This window comes from Borostomias antarcticus (assembly GCF_949987555.1).
Source record: "Borostomias antarcticus genome assembly, chromosome: 12".
In the NCBI taxonomy this organism is placed as follows: domain Eukaryota; kingdom Metazoa; phylum Chordata; class Actinopteri; order Stomiiformes; family Stomiidae; genus Borostomias; species Borostomias antarcticus.
Window position 1 is genome coordinate 11,436,833 of NC_140245.1, and position 17,495 is coordinate 11,454,327.

The 17,495-nt window shown below is 48.7% G+C and overlaps 1 protein-coding gene across 1 annotated transcript; it reads right to left on the reverse strand.

Annotated features, from left to right (window-relative positions):
- Window positions 1-1,045: 1,045 nt before the first annotated feature.
- mau2 (MAU2 sister chromatid cohesion factor) lies at window positions 1,046-17,131 on the reverse strand (the record flags this gene model as incomplete). The annotated part of the gene is made up of 19 exons (XM_084446591.1): window positions 1,046-1,799; window positions 2,018-2,145; window positions 5,219-5,309; window positions 6,705-6,816; window positions 7,213-7,290; window positions 7,500-7,549; window positions 7,941-8,024; window positions 8,679-8,744; window positions 9,194-9,271; window positions 9,596-9,699; window positions 9,825-9,915; window positions 10,437-10,583; window positions 12,012-12,167; window positions 13,041-13,068; window positions 14,153-14,247; window positions 16,017-16,112; window positions 16,424-16,489; window positions 16,654-16,671; window positions 16,898-17,131. The coding sequence occupies 19 exons, from the start codon at window positions 17,129-17,131 to the stop codon at window positions 1,725-1,727; spliced, it is 1,797 nt and encodes a 598-aa protein (XP_084302717.1). The 3' UTR covers window positions 1,046-1,724.
- Window positions 17,132-17,495: the final 364 nt, after the last annotated feature.

Sequence of the window (17,495 nt, forward strand, 5' to 3'; positions counted from 1 at the left end):
TCCTGTTGCTCTCTTCTTCCCCACCCTCTCTTCCTCTCTCTATCTGCCCATTATAATTGGTCCTCTCTCCCTCACAAGCCCCGCCCCCCTCCTGTCCTGTCCTCTTCTGAGGCTAGCAAGCAGGGGAATACACCCTCTGTCCACTCATCCCTCCCTCCTCTCATCCTCTCTCTCTTTCCTTCCTTCTCTCATTCATTCCCCTGGTGTCCTGGACCGCCCCTAGGATGGGAACGGAATGTTCACTCCTGAACTCATTTCATTGGTCGTGAGTCACTGTTGTAATGAAAACGCCTGGTTAAGGTGAGGGTCAGAGTCAGGGCAGGTTAAAGGTTAAGGTGAGGGTCAGAGTCAGGGCAGGTTAAAGGTTAAGGTGAGGGTCAGAGTGAGGGCAGGTTAGGGTGAGGATCAGAGTCAGGGCAGGTTAAAGGTTAATGTGAGGATCAGAGTCAGGGCAGGTTAAAGGTTAAGGTGAGGGTCAGAGTCAGGGCAGGTTAAAGGTTAAGGGGAGGATCAGAGTCAGGGCAGGTTAAAGGTTAAGGGGAGGATCAGAGTCAGGGCAGGTTAAAGGTTAAGGGGAGGATCAGAGTCAGGGCAGGTTAAAGGTTAAGGGGAGGATCAGAGTCAGGGCAGGTTAAAGGTTAAGGTGAGGATCAGAGTCCAGGCAGGTTAAAGGTTAAGGTGAGGGTCAGAGTCAGGGCAGGTTAAAGGTTAAGGGGAGGATCATGAGTCAGGGCAGGTTTAAGGTTAAGGTGAGGATCATGAGTCGGGGCAGGTTAAAGGTTAAGGTGAGGGTCAGAGTCAGGGCAGGTTAATGTGAGGATCAGAGTCAGGGCAGGTTAAAGGTTAAGGTGAGGGTCAGAGTCAGGGCAGATTAAAGGTTAAGGGGAGGATCATGAGTCAGGGCAGGTTAAAGGTTAAGGGGAGGATCATGAGTCGGGGCAGATTAAAGGTTAAGGTGAGGGTCAGAGTCAGGGCAGGTTAAAGGTTAAGGGGAGGATCATGAGTCGGGGCAGGTTAAAGGTTAAGGTGAGGGTCAGAGTCAGGGCAGGTTAAAGGTTAAGGTGAGGGTCAGAGTCAGGAGAGATTAAAGGTTAAGGGGAGGATCATGAGTCAGGGCAGGTTAAAGGTTAAGGGGAGGATCATGAGTCGGGGCAGATTAAAGGTTAAGGTGAGGGTCAGAGTCCAGGCAGGTTAAAGGTTAAGGGGAGGATCATGAGTCAGGGCAGGTTAAAGGTTAAGGTGAGGGTCAGAGTCCAGGCAGGTTAAAGGTTAAGGGGAGGATCATGAGTCAGGGCAGGTTAAAGGTTAAGGTGAGGGTCAGAGTCCAGGCAGGTTAAAGGTTAAGGGGAGGATCATGAGTCAGGGCAGGTTAAAGGTTAAGGTGAGGGTCAGAGTCCAGGCAGGTTAAAGGTTAAGGGGAGGATCATGAGTCAGGGCAGATTAAAGGGAGGATCATGAGTCAGGGCAGATTAAAGGTTAAGGGGAGGATCATGAGTCAGGGCAGGTTAAAGGTTAAGGGGAGGATCATGAGTCGGGGCAGGTTAAAGGTTAAGGTGAGGGTCAGAGTCAGGAGAGATTAAAGGTTAAGGGGAGGATCATGAGTCAGGGCAGGACACGACAAGTGACAACCAGTCAAGTTAGTTTGGGGTGTGAACACTCCTTGGCCATCCTAGGAAGAACTCTCTCTGCCCCCCCCCCTCTCCTCCGTGTCCCGGGCGGGGGTCTCACAGCAGGCTGGCCAGGCTGGTAGTCGGACCGTTCTGGGCCTGGAACTGACCTGGGGGCGGGCCCTCTGTCCACTGCAAAACACACACACACACACATGCACACACAAGGATTTTTATCCAAATATAACAAAGAATGTCTGTGATGCTGATGAGGTGGAGTTTATAAGGGAGTAAGTGATGGTGTTATTATAGAGAGATTGATTGATTGATTGATTGACTGATTGATTGACTGATTGACTGATTGACTGATTGGTGGACGGGTAGACAGGATGCATGCTGGGAGTTCTTACGCTGATGAGGTTGTGCTCTGGGAGGCTGCAGGCGGCGATGTGGTCCTGCAGGAGCTGCTGGGAGAAGTTCTGGTGCATCTGGGCGGCTTCGTGGGCGTCCATGCTGTTCCCACAGGTCTTATTCAGGTCTGCACTCACCAGGAGGACACACACCGGGAGGACACACACCGGGAGGACACACACCGGGAGGACAGCCACGGGGAGGGACACACACCAGGAGGACACACACCAGGAGGACACACACCAGGAGGACAGCCACGGGGAGGGACACACACCGGGAGGACACACACCGGGAGGACAGCCACGGGGAGGGACACACACCAGGAGGACACACACCAGGAGGACAGCCACGGGGAGGGACACACACCGGGAGGACACACACCGGGAGGACACACACCGGGAGGATACACACCGGGAAGACACACACCAGGAGGACAGCCACGGGGAGGGACACACACCGGGAGGACACACACCGGGAGGACACACACCGGGAGGATACACACCGGGAAGACAGACACCAGGAGGACAGCCACGGGGAGGGACACATACCAGGAGGACACACACCAGGAGGACAGCCACGGGGAGGGACACACACCGAGAGGACACACACAGGGAGGACACACACCGGGAGGACATCCACAGTGAGGAACACACACCAAGACTTCTAAGAAACATCATTCTTCAAGACAATGCCGTGTCTAATGCCGGGTGCAGACTAGAGGATTTTCAAATCTTAATCGATTTTATAAACGTGGGAGACCACAGACATAACGATCATCGTAACCGATTTTTTAAATATTTTAATCGTAAAAACGCACACTCCATGATTCAGTCAAGACGCAGGACTGCACACTACACGATTTCAGAGTGGCGATTCATGCCAGGGAAATGCGATCTCATTGGCTATCGTGGGTTTCCGCTCAGCATTCCATCGCTGTCCCAAGGATAAATATCAAACTGTTATATACAGACCTGCAAACTCCCGAGAGTGAAAAAGGTGACAGGTCCGAAACCAAGTTATGGTAGGGGGGTCCGTGGGCATCCTCCCCCGGAAGTCATTTTTAGTGATTTTAATATGCAAATGATGCTTTTTGGAGCGTTTTGAAACCAGAATTTCTGTGGTCGAGTAGATACATGGCTCTTGCGAGGTGCATAGTATATCCATCCCAATTACAACCCCAAATACAATTATGTAGATGTCCAGATTCACAGTTGAAACATTTTTATCAGAATTTCAATGTTTCTTTTTCCCTAAAAAGAGAGAACAGATATCTCATAAAAAGTTAGTTATTTACTTAAGCAACCAAACAATTACTTTTTTACACATTATTCTCCCTGTTGCCTCTCAAAAAAAGACAACCAATCTTCATTGCCTGAAATGCAGGAAAGAATGAGACAGAGAGACATGATAGCTTTTAGGGATGCTCCAATCTGATTTTTTTGGGCCGATACCGATCATTTTCCTCAGGATCGGCCAATACCGATACCGATTTATAAAATAACACACCCAAAAAACGACTTCTCCTCTTAGAATGGTCTTACCCATATTATTGTATCGATATGATGACACTGTCTTTGCTTGCATATTTTTAGATTAAGGTTGCCCATTATTATCACTTATTAACTGATGAATAGGCCCTCCATTCATACCATTCAGACCAATGCCAAGTGAGTAAAAAGTTGTGTTTTTTGTTGTGTAATTGTTTTCCGTGACTTTTATTTTGGTATTCCTTGAAAGAAAGCTACCGGACATAATTTTTTTTTCTGCTTGAGGGGCAACTAGTAGTGTCCTCAAAAATATCCATACAGCTGATCAGAGATTTCGTTAACAAGTGATTAGCAGCAGCAGCTTTGGAGATATTTGGGCTGTATGAAAAAACGCTGTATGAAGAGATCCTGGGAGAAAACTTGCGCAATTGGAATGGATGTTGGACGCTGTTGACATGACGTTATTCAACTGGAGATCAAGCAACGTTACATCCAACAACAGGATCTGTATTTATACCCTCGTCTGCTGTGGTTAGTCACTATTTCACGTTCTGAATTGACCCACCACTCTATAACATTTAGCTTGTAGCATCCAAGTTTGTACTTATATCTATGCCAAGCTAACCAGTTAGTATTATCCAATAAGGTTTATTCTAGCCTGAACATCAAACGCAGTCACTCTCCCCTCACCCCCCCCCCCCCCCCTCCCCTTTTTTTTGGGAAAACTCCCCGGATCTGCACGATTCATATGAATGACCCAATTGACAAAAAAAACGGCGATTGTAGCCGAAAGGCGACTAGTTTGCAGGTATGTATATAAAATTTTTTGATATTTACGATTCAAAATCAGAGAGACTCCGATCAGTCAGGAACGTTAAGATTATGTCGGTAAACACCTCACACTACAGGATCATTTGGGCAGATAATCGGTTCCGACAAGCCTTGATTTGGGAACGCCCCCCCGATTGTCGGGAGGGGTGAATCGGAGCTAAAATCGGGCTTAAAATCCTCTAGTCTGCACCCGGCATAGGCACAGGCCAGGACATTTTGGGCATCAAAAGCTTCATTTCCTGCATTCTGGTGAATTTTCTATGCACTAATGTGTGCTTTATTAGCTTGTCTGCCTAACTATATTAGCCTACATTATCCGATTTCTTTGTGTTTATTTATTTTTGAATATCAAACAGCCTAGAACATTTGTGAAGGCACATCAAGGCTCTGTGACTCTAATGTAGGTTGTCAGGCCAAACATGTAGGCTCTGTAGACCAGCGGTTTATGATAGAGGAAGCATTGTCTGTTCCATAACCTGAGCTTGGTAACTTGAGCTCAAGGTACTAGATGCGTTGTGAAGCCGAGAGCTTTGTACCAGTCCAAACACCATGTCTCTGTGACTCCTAAGTCAAGATATGGCTGTTAAGTTTTCACCGCTACCGCAAACAGCCCTGAGTGAGTAACTAGCCAATCATCTGGGAAAAAGACCAGAACAACTATGTGCACTTGCACTAATGCTCCTAATTATATTTCGAGGTCAAACAGATTAACATTTTACAACATAAATCACTGGAAAGCAAAACATTTAGTTCCTACTACGAAAAACATGCACAGGCTGGCAGGGGTTTGTGTTGTTGTTTTTGATCAAGAGCTGGAAGGTCTCTATGGTACATAATCAGCCGGAGGCGGCCGGTGGGCAGTTCTCTGGTTCTGGTTCTTACCCTTGAGCAGAGCAGAGGACCAGAGCTGGACGGACATGTCGGGGATCTTGCTGGCCAGCTGCATGGCCGGGACCACCATGTTGCTGCTCTCCTAGGGGACACAGCAGCACAGACACGTCAACACGGTTCTCTATGACCTGACCGCTCCGCAGCTAGACTGGACTGGACAGCACAGTTGTTAGGGCCCGAGCACTGGCAGTGCAAGGCCCTATTGAAATTGTAAGGATTCTTATTCTCCTACCCTCTTCTTCTTCTCCCCAAACAAATGCCTTTTTGGCAGCCTAAACATCGATGAAAATTCATGAAACTTTGCAGGTACGTCAAGCCCGGTGAAAAATTTGATATTTCATGGGTGACGGAAATGGGCGTGGCAAAACGTCTCAAGAGCGCCCCCTGGAAAATTTAAAATGGTGAGCCCCTCCTTTCAGTTTGATGTAGGCGAACGAAATTTGGTGGGCATATGTAGTTCATCGAGACACACTAAAATGTCTCTTGGACCTATACCCAACATCCAACAGGAAGTCAGCCATTTTGCTCTTAATGTGCCATTTTGTCCTTGTTTTTACCATTTCCATGCCTCGTACTTTAATGAACTCCTCCTACAGATTTCATCCGATCAACTTCATATTCGGTCAGCTTCATCTTAAGACCTTAAGACCATCTTAAGATCAAAAGTTATCCAAAAAATTTAGTTTTCACCAAACACCCTCGCCGTGGCGAATTTTGATGTTTCGCCATAAAACAGGAAGTCCTCATAACTCCTCCATACATTATCCAATTTGTCCGATATATCTCACGCTTCATGACGGTTCTGTCCTGAACACATGTGTCAGTTTTGCGTCATTCTTATAGCGCCACCTATTGGTGAAACAGGAAGTCCTCATAACTCCTACATACATTATCCGATTTGCACCAAATTGACGCTTCATGAAGGTCGCATTCTGAACACATCTATGCGTCGGTATTGAGTCACATTTACAGCGGCACCTACTGGTGAAACAGGAAGTACTTATAACTCCTACATACATTATCCGATTTACTCCAAATTGCTCACGCTTGATGAAGGTTGCATCCTGAACATATCTGTAGGTCAGCATTGAGTCATACTTATACCGCCACCTACAGGTCAAGCAGGAAGTCATCATAACTCCTACATACATTGTCGTATTCACACAACATTTCTCACGCTTCATCAAGGTACTGTCCTGAACACACCTATGCATCGGTATTGAGTCACGCTTAGAGCGCCACCTACTGGTGACAGGAAGTTTCTCTCAGTACTGGACACCGAAATAGCACAGCCTTTAACGGCGCCGCACCTCGACACGCATGGGGTGCGAGGGTCCGCTCAATGCTGCTCGCAGCCCTAGATATTATTTATGTTTCCGTCAAAGACCTTCCTCCAGTCTCGGGCCGACATGTCAATACATTGGTGTTCCGCAGTTCCACGGTTCTTCTTCTTGACGGAGATAAAGGAGGTTCTCACCCTGTGGTTCCCCAGCACAAAGAAGATGTGACCCAGCAGAACCAGAGAGCAGGCCGTCAGCCTGTTCAGGTCCTCGGCGTTGGACATCTTCAGAGTCTCCCTCAGGAACCGCCTGTTCTCTCACACACACACACACACACACACACACACACACACACACACACACAGAAACACGCATCCATGTGTACATGACTGTCTTGTGTAAATATGACAAACAAACATCCTTGATCTACTGGTGTAGGCCATGGGTGATCTACTGGGAGGATCTACTGGGGTGATCTACTGGGGTGATCTACTGGGGTGATCTACTGGGAGGATCTACTGGGAGGATCTACTGGGGTGATCTACTGGGGTGATCTACTGGGGTGATCTACTGGGAGGATCTACTGGGGTGATCTACTGAGAGGATCTACTGGGGTGATCTACTGGGAGGATCTACTGGGAGGATCTACTGGGAGGATCTACTGAGAGGATCTACTGAGAGGATCTACTGAGAGGATCTACTCACTTGGCCTCGTTGTAGCGGCCCTGGAAGAAGGAGAAGAGCCCCCGGATGTAGAAGGCTGCTGCTCGCAGACAGTGAGAGCTGGAACATCACACACAGGCGTCCGTATCGTCAATTAACGCTCATCAATCACTTCCCAAAACCTGCAGCTGAATCTGGATTCAAACATTGACCGATGCTGGACGGTATATAGAGCCACAGCATGGACACACCGGAGACATGGAGAGAACACGAGGAACCCTCCCTGGTCACGGATCTCCTCCCACTCAGGGACATCCAGGTTCTCCTACCTGACTGGGAAGTTGTGGTCTGGGTTGATCCTTTCCAGAAGACTGTAGAGCTGCATACGGACGACAGAGCGGTTAGACCAGAGATCCGCTCACAGAACGGATCACTGCCAGTAAAGCTGCGGCGCTAAACTGTCACAGACGCTCTTCATCACTCCTGAACGCTCACAACCAGGTATGTGCACAACAGCCTAACCTTAACGCCAAAACAACACTCACAACCAGGTATGTGCACAACAGCCTAACCTTAACGCCAAAACAACGACCTGCGCACAGCAGTCAAGGGGCAGAAACAGCGAGCCAAAGACAGAACAATCTAGTCTAGGGTCTCCAGCGCCGCCATCATCTTCTACAGCCCCTTTACAACAGCGCACGTTAACACGGACTTGACAAATTAAAACGCAATTTGATTGGATGTGAGTAGGGAAGCAGAGTTGGCCCCACCTCCTGCTGCCTGGTGCCCTCCCTGATGTAGACGCTGGCGAGGTTGGTCACGATGAACGCCCACAGCTCCTGGTGAGTGGTCAGCTGGGGGGGGGTCAGATCAGACGCAACACTGTAGCATGTGAACTGTGAATGGTCAGCTGGGGGGGGTCAGATCAGACTGTAGCAGGTGAACCGTGAGTGGTCAGTTGGGGGGGGTCAGATCAGACTGTAGCATGTGAACTGTGAGTGGTCAGCTGGGGGGGGTCAGATCAGACTGTAGCAGGTGAACCGTGAGTGGTCAGTTGGGGGGGGTCAGATCAGACTGTAGCAGGTGAACTGTGAGTGGTCAGTTGGGGGGGGTCAGATCAGACTGTAGCAGGTGAACTGTGAGTGGTCAGCTGGGGAGGATCAGATCAGACTGTAGCATGTGAACTGTGAGTGGTCAGTTGGGGGGGGTCAGATCAGACTGTAGCATGTGAACTGTGAGTGGTCAGCTGGGGAGGATCAGATCAGACTGTAGCATGTGAACTGACCACAGCTGGAAGATAAGTCTGCATGTAGTGACCGACCAGTGTGTTGGCCGTGCATGTGCTTGTGGGGGACGGGGGACAGACTGTGGGGGACAGGGGACAGACTGTGGGGGACGGGGGACAGACTGTGGGGGACGGGGGACAGACTGTCGGGGACAGACTGTGGGGACAGGGGACAGACTGTGGGGACAGGGGACAGACTGTGGGGGACAGGGGACAGACTAACCTGCAGAGCGGTGGTGAACTGGGCCTCGGCGTTGTCCATGCAGTTGACTGAGATGCAGTACAGCCCCTAGAACACACAGGACAGGGGGAGAGAGAGAGAGAGAGTGTGTGTGTGTGTGTGTGTGTGTGTGAGACGGAGAGAGAGAGAGTAATGATCAGGTAGAGGATACTCACTAGCAGGGTGTGTGTGTGTGATACTCACTAGCAGGGTGTGTGTGTGTGTGATACTCACTAGCAGGGTTTGTGTGTGTGTGTGTGTGGTCAGGTAAAGGATACTCACTAGCAGGGTGTGTGTGTGTGATACTCACTAGCAGGGTGTGTGTGTGTGATACTCACTAGCAGGGTGTGTGTGTGTGTGTGTGTGTGTGTGTGATACTCACTAGCAGGGTGTGTGTGTGTGTGATACTCACTAGCAGGGTGTGTGTGATACTCACTAGCAGGGTGTGTGTGTGTGATACTCACTAGCAGGGTGTGTGTGTGTGATACTCACTAGCAGGGTGTGTGTGTGATACTCACTAGCAGGGTGTGAAGCTGGGCTGCATGGTTGGAGAATAACCTGGGAGACTGCTGACAGAGCTGACACACCTGAGAGATCTACACACACACACACACACACACACACACACACACACACACACACACACACACAGAGCATCAACAACAATCCTCAATAAACATCCAACAGCACACCCAAATGCCATTCTTCCATCCATCAATCTTTCCCACAATCTATCCATTAGACAGACAGACAGACAGACAGACAGGCAGGCAGGCAGGCAGGCAGGCAGACAGACAGACAGACAGACAGACAGACAGACAGACAGACAGACAGACAGACAGACAGACAGACAGACAGACAGACAGACAGACAGACAGACAGACAGACAGACAGACAGACAGACAGACAGACAGACCCACCTCTTGTAAGGCCGTGGCCTTGTGTCCAGTGACCAGTCGACACATGATGATATGCTCCAGCAGGATGACCTGGAAGGTGGACAGGATGGGGCTGGAGTCCAGCACTGGAACACACACACACACACACACACGCACACACACGCACACACACACACACGCGCGTCAGTGTCCACTACCCCTCCCAGTCTAAAGAGACAGGACTCTGAAGTCAACACACAGACCGACTCACTTTTCAGCTTCTCCAGCTGCATGAGGGCCTTGTCGGTGTATTTCTGGGCCTTCTCCAGGTAGCCTGCCTGCATGGAGTGCATGACGGTCACCTGCAGGATCAAACACAGAGCATGTTATCACCATCTCCCACCCGGACCAGGTCACACAGCCATCTGGGAAAGCTTAGTTGGAAACCGTTTGGAAAAGGGCAGACACTCCAAAACTACTCCGCAGGTAACTGGATGAACCCCGTCTATCACGGGTAAATCAATTCTTACCAAAGCCAGTCGGGAGAAGAGAGAAAAGCCTTCAGTGTCGTTCTTTGCTTTTCTTTCAATGAAGAAACACTCTCCAGTTCAGATGTGACTGATGCTTTAACAGCATCTTCGCTAACCTCCGCCATTGTTGTTTTAGAACAGTTGCTTCTCGCTGTCGTCACACCTGAACCCCACCCGGCGTAGCTGTTAGTATTTCCTCAAGGAACGCTGATCAAACAGATCTCTAACCAGCTTTGCCAGACTGATGTGCGGAGTGAGACCACGTGAGCTCGTGACGTTAGGATGGTCTCACCAGGCTCCTGCTTCTACACAGGTTTCATCTTTCAGTAAAGCTTTTTTCCTATTTTTCTCACCAGGTAGACGAGCACACACATGTGCTCCTTGGGCAGCCAATGGAAAAGGTCAGCCGGGTTGCTGGGCAGGATCTCGTCGTCGTGGAGCGTGGAGATGGTCTGGATACACTGCTGCAGCTGCTTCAGACACGGCTTCACACTCTTCACCTAGAGATACGCACACACACACACACGCACACACATCACCTACAGTACACACATGGAATATGGAGTCCGATAGATACCCCCGTGTCAGCTGTGGATGTCGTAGTATTTAGTTAACACACACACACATCAGTCCACATACGGCTTAGGCCTGGACGTGATGCTCTTAGCCTTTCTTGCTCTGAAAATTTAATTTAATGTAATTTATTGCTCTATAAATGTTCTTAGCCATTAGACAAATATATTCCAGGAGCTTGCTCCAGGTTGCCTGTTTTAATATCTGTGTTGCTTTTATGGCTCTGTGTGCTACTAACCCTGTTCTGCCTTCCCTCTCCCTAGTGCCTCTCTCTCTCCCTCCTATCTTCTAACCAGGTCCAGTGGATGCCCCACTGTCACTAGCAGACCTCCCGGAGTCCGATAGATACCCCTGTGTCTGCTGCGGATGTCGTAGCATTTAGTTAACACACACACACACACGTACTCACAGACATACACCAGCCCACTTCCGGCTTTAGGCCTGGGCCATAGCAAACACACACCAGTATTTGCCATGTCTCTTCTATGATGCTTTTTTAGCCTCTCTTACTCTGAAATGTAATTTAATGTAATGTATTGCTTTATAAATAGCCGGTAGACAAACATACTCCTGGAGCTTGCTCGATTGCCTTGTTGAGAGAGGTCAGGGAAGAATTTTTACAGCTCACTTATCTGGCCCCCGGGTGATTACTGTTTTTTTGCTTCCCTCTGGAATATGTAGAGGTGGGTCGTATGCCCACCTCCCTTGTTCTCTGTAAAGCGCATTGTGTTGCCTCTGGGTATGAAATGCGCTATACAAATAAAGCTTTGATTGATTGGTTGATGTAGGGGTGGGACCTATGCCCATCCTCCCATTGCTCTATGTAAAGCGCATTGTGTTGCCTCTGTGTATGAAATGCACTACACAAATAAAGATTGATTTGATTTGATGGAACTAGATGTGCTGTTGTTGTGTTTATAACTGTGTTTATAAGTGTTCAGGCCTCATGCGGTGAGCCTTCACAGACAGAACGTCTTTCTCCGAGTCCTTCACTGGAGGTACCAGTCCCACTTTACTGCTGGGGTAATCAATGGATCAATGGGGATATCAATGGATATTGAAATCAAAATAACTTATCTGTGGTTGACTGAAACAATGGAACCAATCGGCTTTTCCCAAAAATGAAGACCCACCCACCAGACCCTCAGGCAGTCAAGCAAGCGCTAAAGCAATTTATCCAAATCGCCTGACGTGTTGAGTAGGGGTTAAGTACCTTGCTCAAACACAACGTTTGCAGCAAATAACTCAAGTGTCCTGGTCCGGTCCAGATGCTCTGACCACTGGGCTGCTGACCAGAGATCCACACACATCCTGCAGTAGGTGTGTAAAGCCCGGTTCTCCAGGCTGGGTCCTACCTGGCCGGCGTCCAGGTAGTGTGTGACCTGCAGCACCAGGAAGAAGACGCGCAGGGACTCCTTCTGGATGGGGTTCCCCTGCCAGGTCTCCACGATGGTCCCACACAGCGTCAGCAGGGGGTGCACCTCACCCAGCTTCCTCTCCATCAACAGCAGCTGCACACGGACAGATGGACGGAGAGACAGACGGACGGAGAGACGGACGGAGAGACAGATGGACAGAGACAGATGGACAGAGAGACGGACGGACAGAGAGACGGACGGAGAGACAGATGGACAGAGATACAGATGGACAGAGAGACAGATGGACAGAGAGACAGATGGACAGAGAGACAGATGGACAGAGAGACAGATGGACAGAGAGACAGATGGACGGAGAGACAGATGGACGGAGAGACAGATGGACAGAGAGACAGATGGACAGAGAGACAGATGGAAAGAGAGACAGATGGACAGAGAGACAGATGGACAGAGAGACAGATGGACAGAGAGACAGATGGACAGAGAGACAGATGGACGGAGAGACAGATGGACGGAGAGACAGATGGACGGAGAGACAGATGGACAGAGAGACAGATGGACAGAGAGACAGAGAGACAGATGGACAGGCGGAGAAGACACAGAGCGAACCAGACAGACAGAGTTTAGACACAGAAAACAAAACTTATAAAACCACTTCGGAGGCAAAAGACCCTAATGGTAAATGGTCTGCACTTATAGCGCTTTTATCCAAAGCACTTTAAAATGAAGGCCATTCACCCATTCACACACCCATTCACACACACATTCACACACACATTCACACACCAATGGCGGCAGCTGCCATGCAAGGTGCTAGCCTGCTCATTGGGAGCAATTTGTGGTTCAGTGTCTTGCCCAACATGTCGTCAGGAGGAGCCGGGATTCGAACCGCCGACCCTGCAATTATTGGATGACCCGCTCTGCCTCCTGAGCCACAGCCGCCCCTGATGCAATAAAACTAGGAAGAGAGGGAATGCAGAACAGGTAATGATAATTACACCAACTCACCATGCCTTTGCTCAGCAGAAAGAGAGCCCTGCGTGGAGGATGAGACACAGACGTTAGAGCTTATCAACAATCCACACCATCTATAAAAATCATCTCAAAACAATGAAGAACCGTAACAAATAAGGCACCACTAGAGTGGCAGAAACAGCGGTTGTGATTGTGATGTGATACTGTGATATAGTGAGAGGGTCAGGGTCAGGACCCTCATGTCCTAGTGAGAGGGGGTCAGGGTCAGGGCCCTCATGTCCTAGTGAGAGGGGGTCAGGGTCAGGGCCCTCATGTCCTAGTGAGAGGGGGTCAGGGTCAGGACCCTCATGTCCTAGTGAGAAGGTCAGGGTCAGGACCCTCATGTCCTAGTGAGAGGGTCAGGGTCAGGACCCTCATGTCCTAGTGAGAGGGGGTCAGGGCCCTCATGTCCTAGTGAGAGGGGGTCAGGGTCAGGACCCTCATGTCCTAGTGAGAGGGGGTCAGGGTCAGGGCCCTCATGTCCTAGTGAGAGGGTCAGGGTCAGGACCCTCATGTCCTAGTGAGAGGGTCAGGGTCCTCATGTCCTAGTGAGAGGGTCAGGACCCTCATGTCCTAGTGAGAGGGTCAGGGTCAGGGCCCTCATGTCCTAGTGAGAGGGTCAGGGTCAGGGTCCTCATGTCCTAGTGAGAGGGGGTCAGGGACAGGACCCTCATGTCCTAGTGAGAGGGTCAGGGTCAGGACCCTCATGTCCTAGTGAGAGGGTCAGGGTCAGGACCCTCATGTCCTAGTGAGAGGGTCAGGGTCAGGACCCTCATGTCCTAGTGAGAGGGGGTCAGGGTCAGGACCCTCATGTCCTAGTGAGAGGGGGTCAGGGTCAGGGCCCTCATGTCCTAGTGAGAGGGTCAGGGTCAGGACCCTCATGTCCTAGTGAGAGGGGGTCAGGGTAAGGACCCTCATGTCCTAGTGAGAGGGTCAGGGTCAGGGCCCTCATGTCCTAGTGAGAGGGTCAGGACCCTCATGTCCTAGTGAGAGAGGGTCAGGGTCAGGACCCTCATGTCCTAGTGAGAGGGTCAGGGTCAGGACCCTCCTCATGTCCTAGTGAGGGGGTCAGGGTCAGGGGTCAGGGTCAGGACCCCATGTCCTACCTGGTGTACTCAGAGCCCACCACCCTGGCGTACTCCGCCCCGACCCCCAGCAGGTCGCAGGCCGACACCAGGTCTTTCTCCAGGGTGTGGAGTTGCTGGAAGGGACCAAACACATAAGACGGAAGAACGTGTGAACTTTGATTTAAGATTACATAAGAACCCACACACTTGCTCCAACACATCCAGGCGTTTGAGTCGACTTTACTTCATTTAATTGATGTTATTTTGGCGCAGTGCCCCAGAAAGAAGTGATGTGCATGGAACTATCACATCAATTTAACATTAAATTAGCTTTTCAGAAAAAATGATGTTGAGTTGATGTACAGAATGTAGAGAGGGGGATGTAAATATGCTGCATCCTTGAGGGGGAAGGTATGGAACCAGAGGGGAGACAGGGCTCTAAGGTGAACCAGAGGGGAGACAGGGCTCTAAGGTGCGACCATTTTACTTACATTTGCGACTAAAAATAGTTTTGTGTGATCAGAAAAAATAATTTAGGAGCACACTGTGCGAGTACTGTTGTCAACTATTTCACTCGCATTTTTTGCCTAAAATAAATCCATGCAAGTTGGATCAAACTAGAGTCAAGGTTTCGCGCACCTGTATACAAAACTACAAGTCCCACAACTTTTTTTATTTTATTTTTTATTATAAGTCCCACGACTGCAATGTGCAGAACTCTCGTGATGACGCGCGATGACAACTCAGCTGCCCTCACTCAAAAACGACTGTGCAGACTTTGTTAACAAAATGAAGAAAATAAAGCCCATTCAATTGTATTTTGCCCGGCAAAGTGGAACCAAGGAGAGAGAGGAATTCGGTGAGGCCCTGGGGGAGTCGAATCCACTGTCCCTCAAAAATCGTTGTTTACACAAAGTTCTATTGATTCGATTAGATTCAACATTGCACCGTAGCCTACCAGTAACTTACTGGATCTACATCAAAATGCAATGAAATGCCGACATCGTAAAAAGCGTTTTCCTGAAATGCGTGTCATAACGATCCAATGACATGTTCCCTTGCATCTACATTAAACTAAGCTTTTCCACGGATTTTACTATTTTTTAATGATTATTTGCGAAGATATTGGGCTTTCTTCCCAAGTCTTTTCACGGCACTGGCAGCTATGTTTCATATCCCTGCCTAAGTTCGCAAAGCATTGTGTGAATTTTCATCTACCCCTCTGTTTCAAGTCAGCATCTGAAAACCCTCGTTTTGGAGGGCTGTTTGAACGTCCACTAGCCCTCGATATGCTCCCTAGCCCTAGAAGCTAAAAGGAATGAGACACGCTACCCTACGTGTGAACGCGCAAAATGTAGGGGTAGGGCCAAGGGCTAGGGCTAAGGGGGAGTATTGGGATTGGGCCATAGTCTTCATTAGAACCAATGAACATGATGCAGTGTGTGGGAATATTATAGTCTTCAATAGGACCAATGCACATGATTAAGTGTGTGGGAATAGTAGGCTATAGTCTTCATTAGGACCAATGCACACGATGCAGTGTGTGGGAATAGTATAGTCTTCATTAGGACCAATGCACCTGATGAAGTGTGTGGGAATAGTATAGTATTCATTGGGACCAATGCACCTGATGAAGTGTGTGGGAATAGTATAGTAGGAGAGGATGAGAGCTCCTATGGTGAGCAGGTTATTATTGTTTATTGTTGTTGGCAGTAGGCCTAATGTGTGTGTTGCTAATAAAAATCTGTTATTTCAAAATTTTCGTTGCGCTCCTAAATTTCTTTCTGTGCTCCTATTTTTTTTGATTTAGGAGCACATGTGCACCTAGTGAAAAATGTTAGCTTAGAGCCCTGGGAGATATTTGTCTGATAGGTCCTAAAGAGAGTTGAGGTTGACCTCTTACCGCCAGCTGGAACAGCAGTCTGCAGTGCCAGTATGGGGTCTGCTGGGAGATCTGGATGGCCTTACGCAGCAACGGCTTGGCAGAATCAACCAGGTTCTACAAACAAGGGCATGATAGAACCATTGCTTGGTTGATTCAATGGTTCCTAGTCATAGTCAATTTGACCGAGACAATCTTGCAACAACTAAAGCTGAAACACAAACTAAATATAGCCAGTATTCTACTGTAGCTTACTGTTTCAAAGATCACTTACATGCAAAAGCAGCTCATTGAGGGAAAAGACAACAAATGAATTACTGATTATTCTGACTACTATGATTGAAATCTCAACCAAAACAAATTGAGCATGTTAACTTGTTAGTTAACTTAACTTCTGTGAACACAGTGTCCAGGAGAGCATGGCCTACCTGTTGGCAGTACAGTTCTGACAGCAGACTGGCAGCTTCGAATTTGACATCTTCAAACTGAGGGATCTGACGTTACTTATGAAGGAATTACACATGTAATTTGCAACACTACAAAGGACTAGTTCTGTATGGATATATCTGAAGGGTAATCACGAACATCATGAATAATGAGGGTAATCGCGAACAGAGGAGGCGCACATTCTGTCAGGACAAGTCGTGCAAAAGGATACTTGTTGTGATATGAACCACTAGAGAAAAAATAAAACAAATGATTAGTTTCATCTTCATTAGCTCTGAGCATGAAGTATTGATGATATAACAATACACATGCTGATTTTAACATGAATATGATCAGTTGGTAGAAGGCCAAAGCCCAAAAGACTAGCAAGCAATCACTTTGTGATAAGCATCCGGGCGTAGCTAAACTGAGGCCTAGCTCTCTCTCGTCCACGGACTTTCCTAGAGAATGCTCACCGCTTTTTCCAAGTGGTTCCGGGCAAGGTCGGTGTTCTTGGTGTGGTGATAGAGAACCGAGCCCAGCTGGAGATGGGTTCGGGCCTCGACCCTCTGCGGAGGCTTGAATTGAAACACCGCCTGCAGACAATGGACACAGAGACGGATCTTCGGGGGACTTGATGTTCTGAAATGTTCTGCAAAGCCGAGTAGGGCTAGGTACCAAGGTTCTGGGGCCTCTCCGCTCGCCGCCATTGTGCTCACAACAAAAACAACAACAATCGCCACCACTAGCGGTTGGCTTTGCCTTCGAGTTCGTTCCTAAGCTCTGGTCTGAGTTCAGCTACGCATTCGCTCTGCAAGCAAGTCATGTAATGCGTAGGCTCAGGGTAGCTGGCTTTGGATCTGTGCATAAAAGCAGTGGAGACGGGATTCAAAGAAAGTGCTTTCCCGGGCCGCCCCGCGGTGCACCAGGTTGCCGCTACTTACCAGCAGTTTCAAATAACCGCAACCTAAATTGCTGTATGTTGTAATATTGGTCACATATTATGTGGAAATTTGAATATTTCTAATAATCACTTTTGGTGATTTCTATTGTTTTATGTTTTGTTTTAACCAT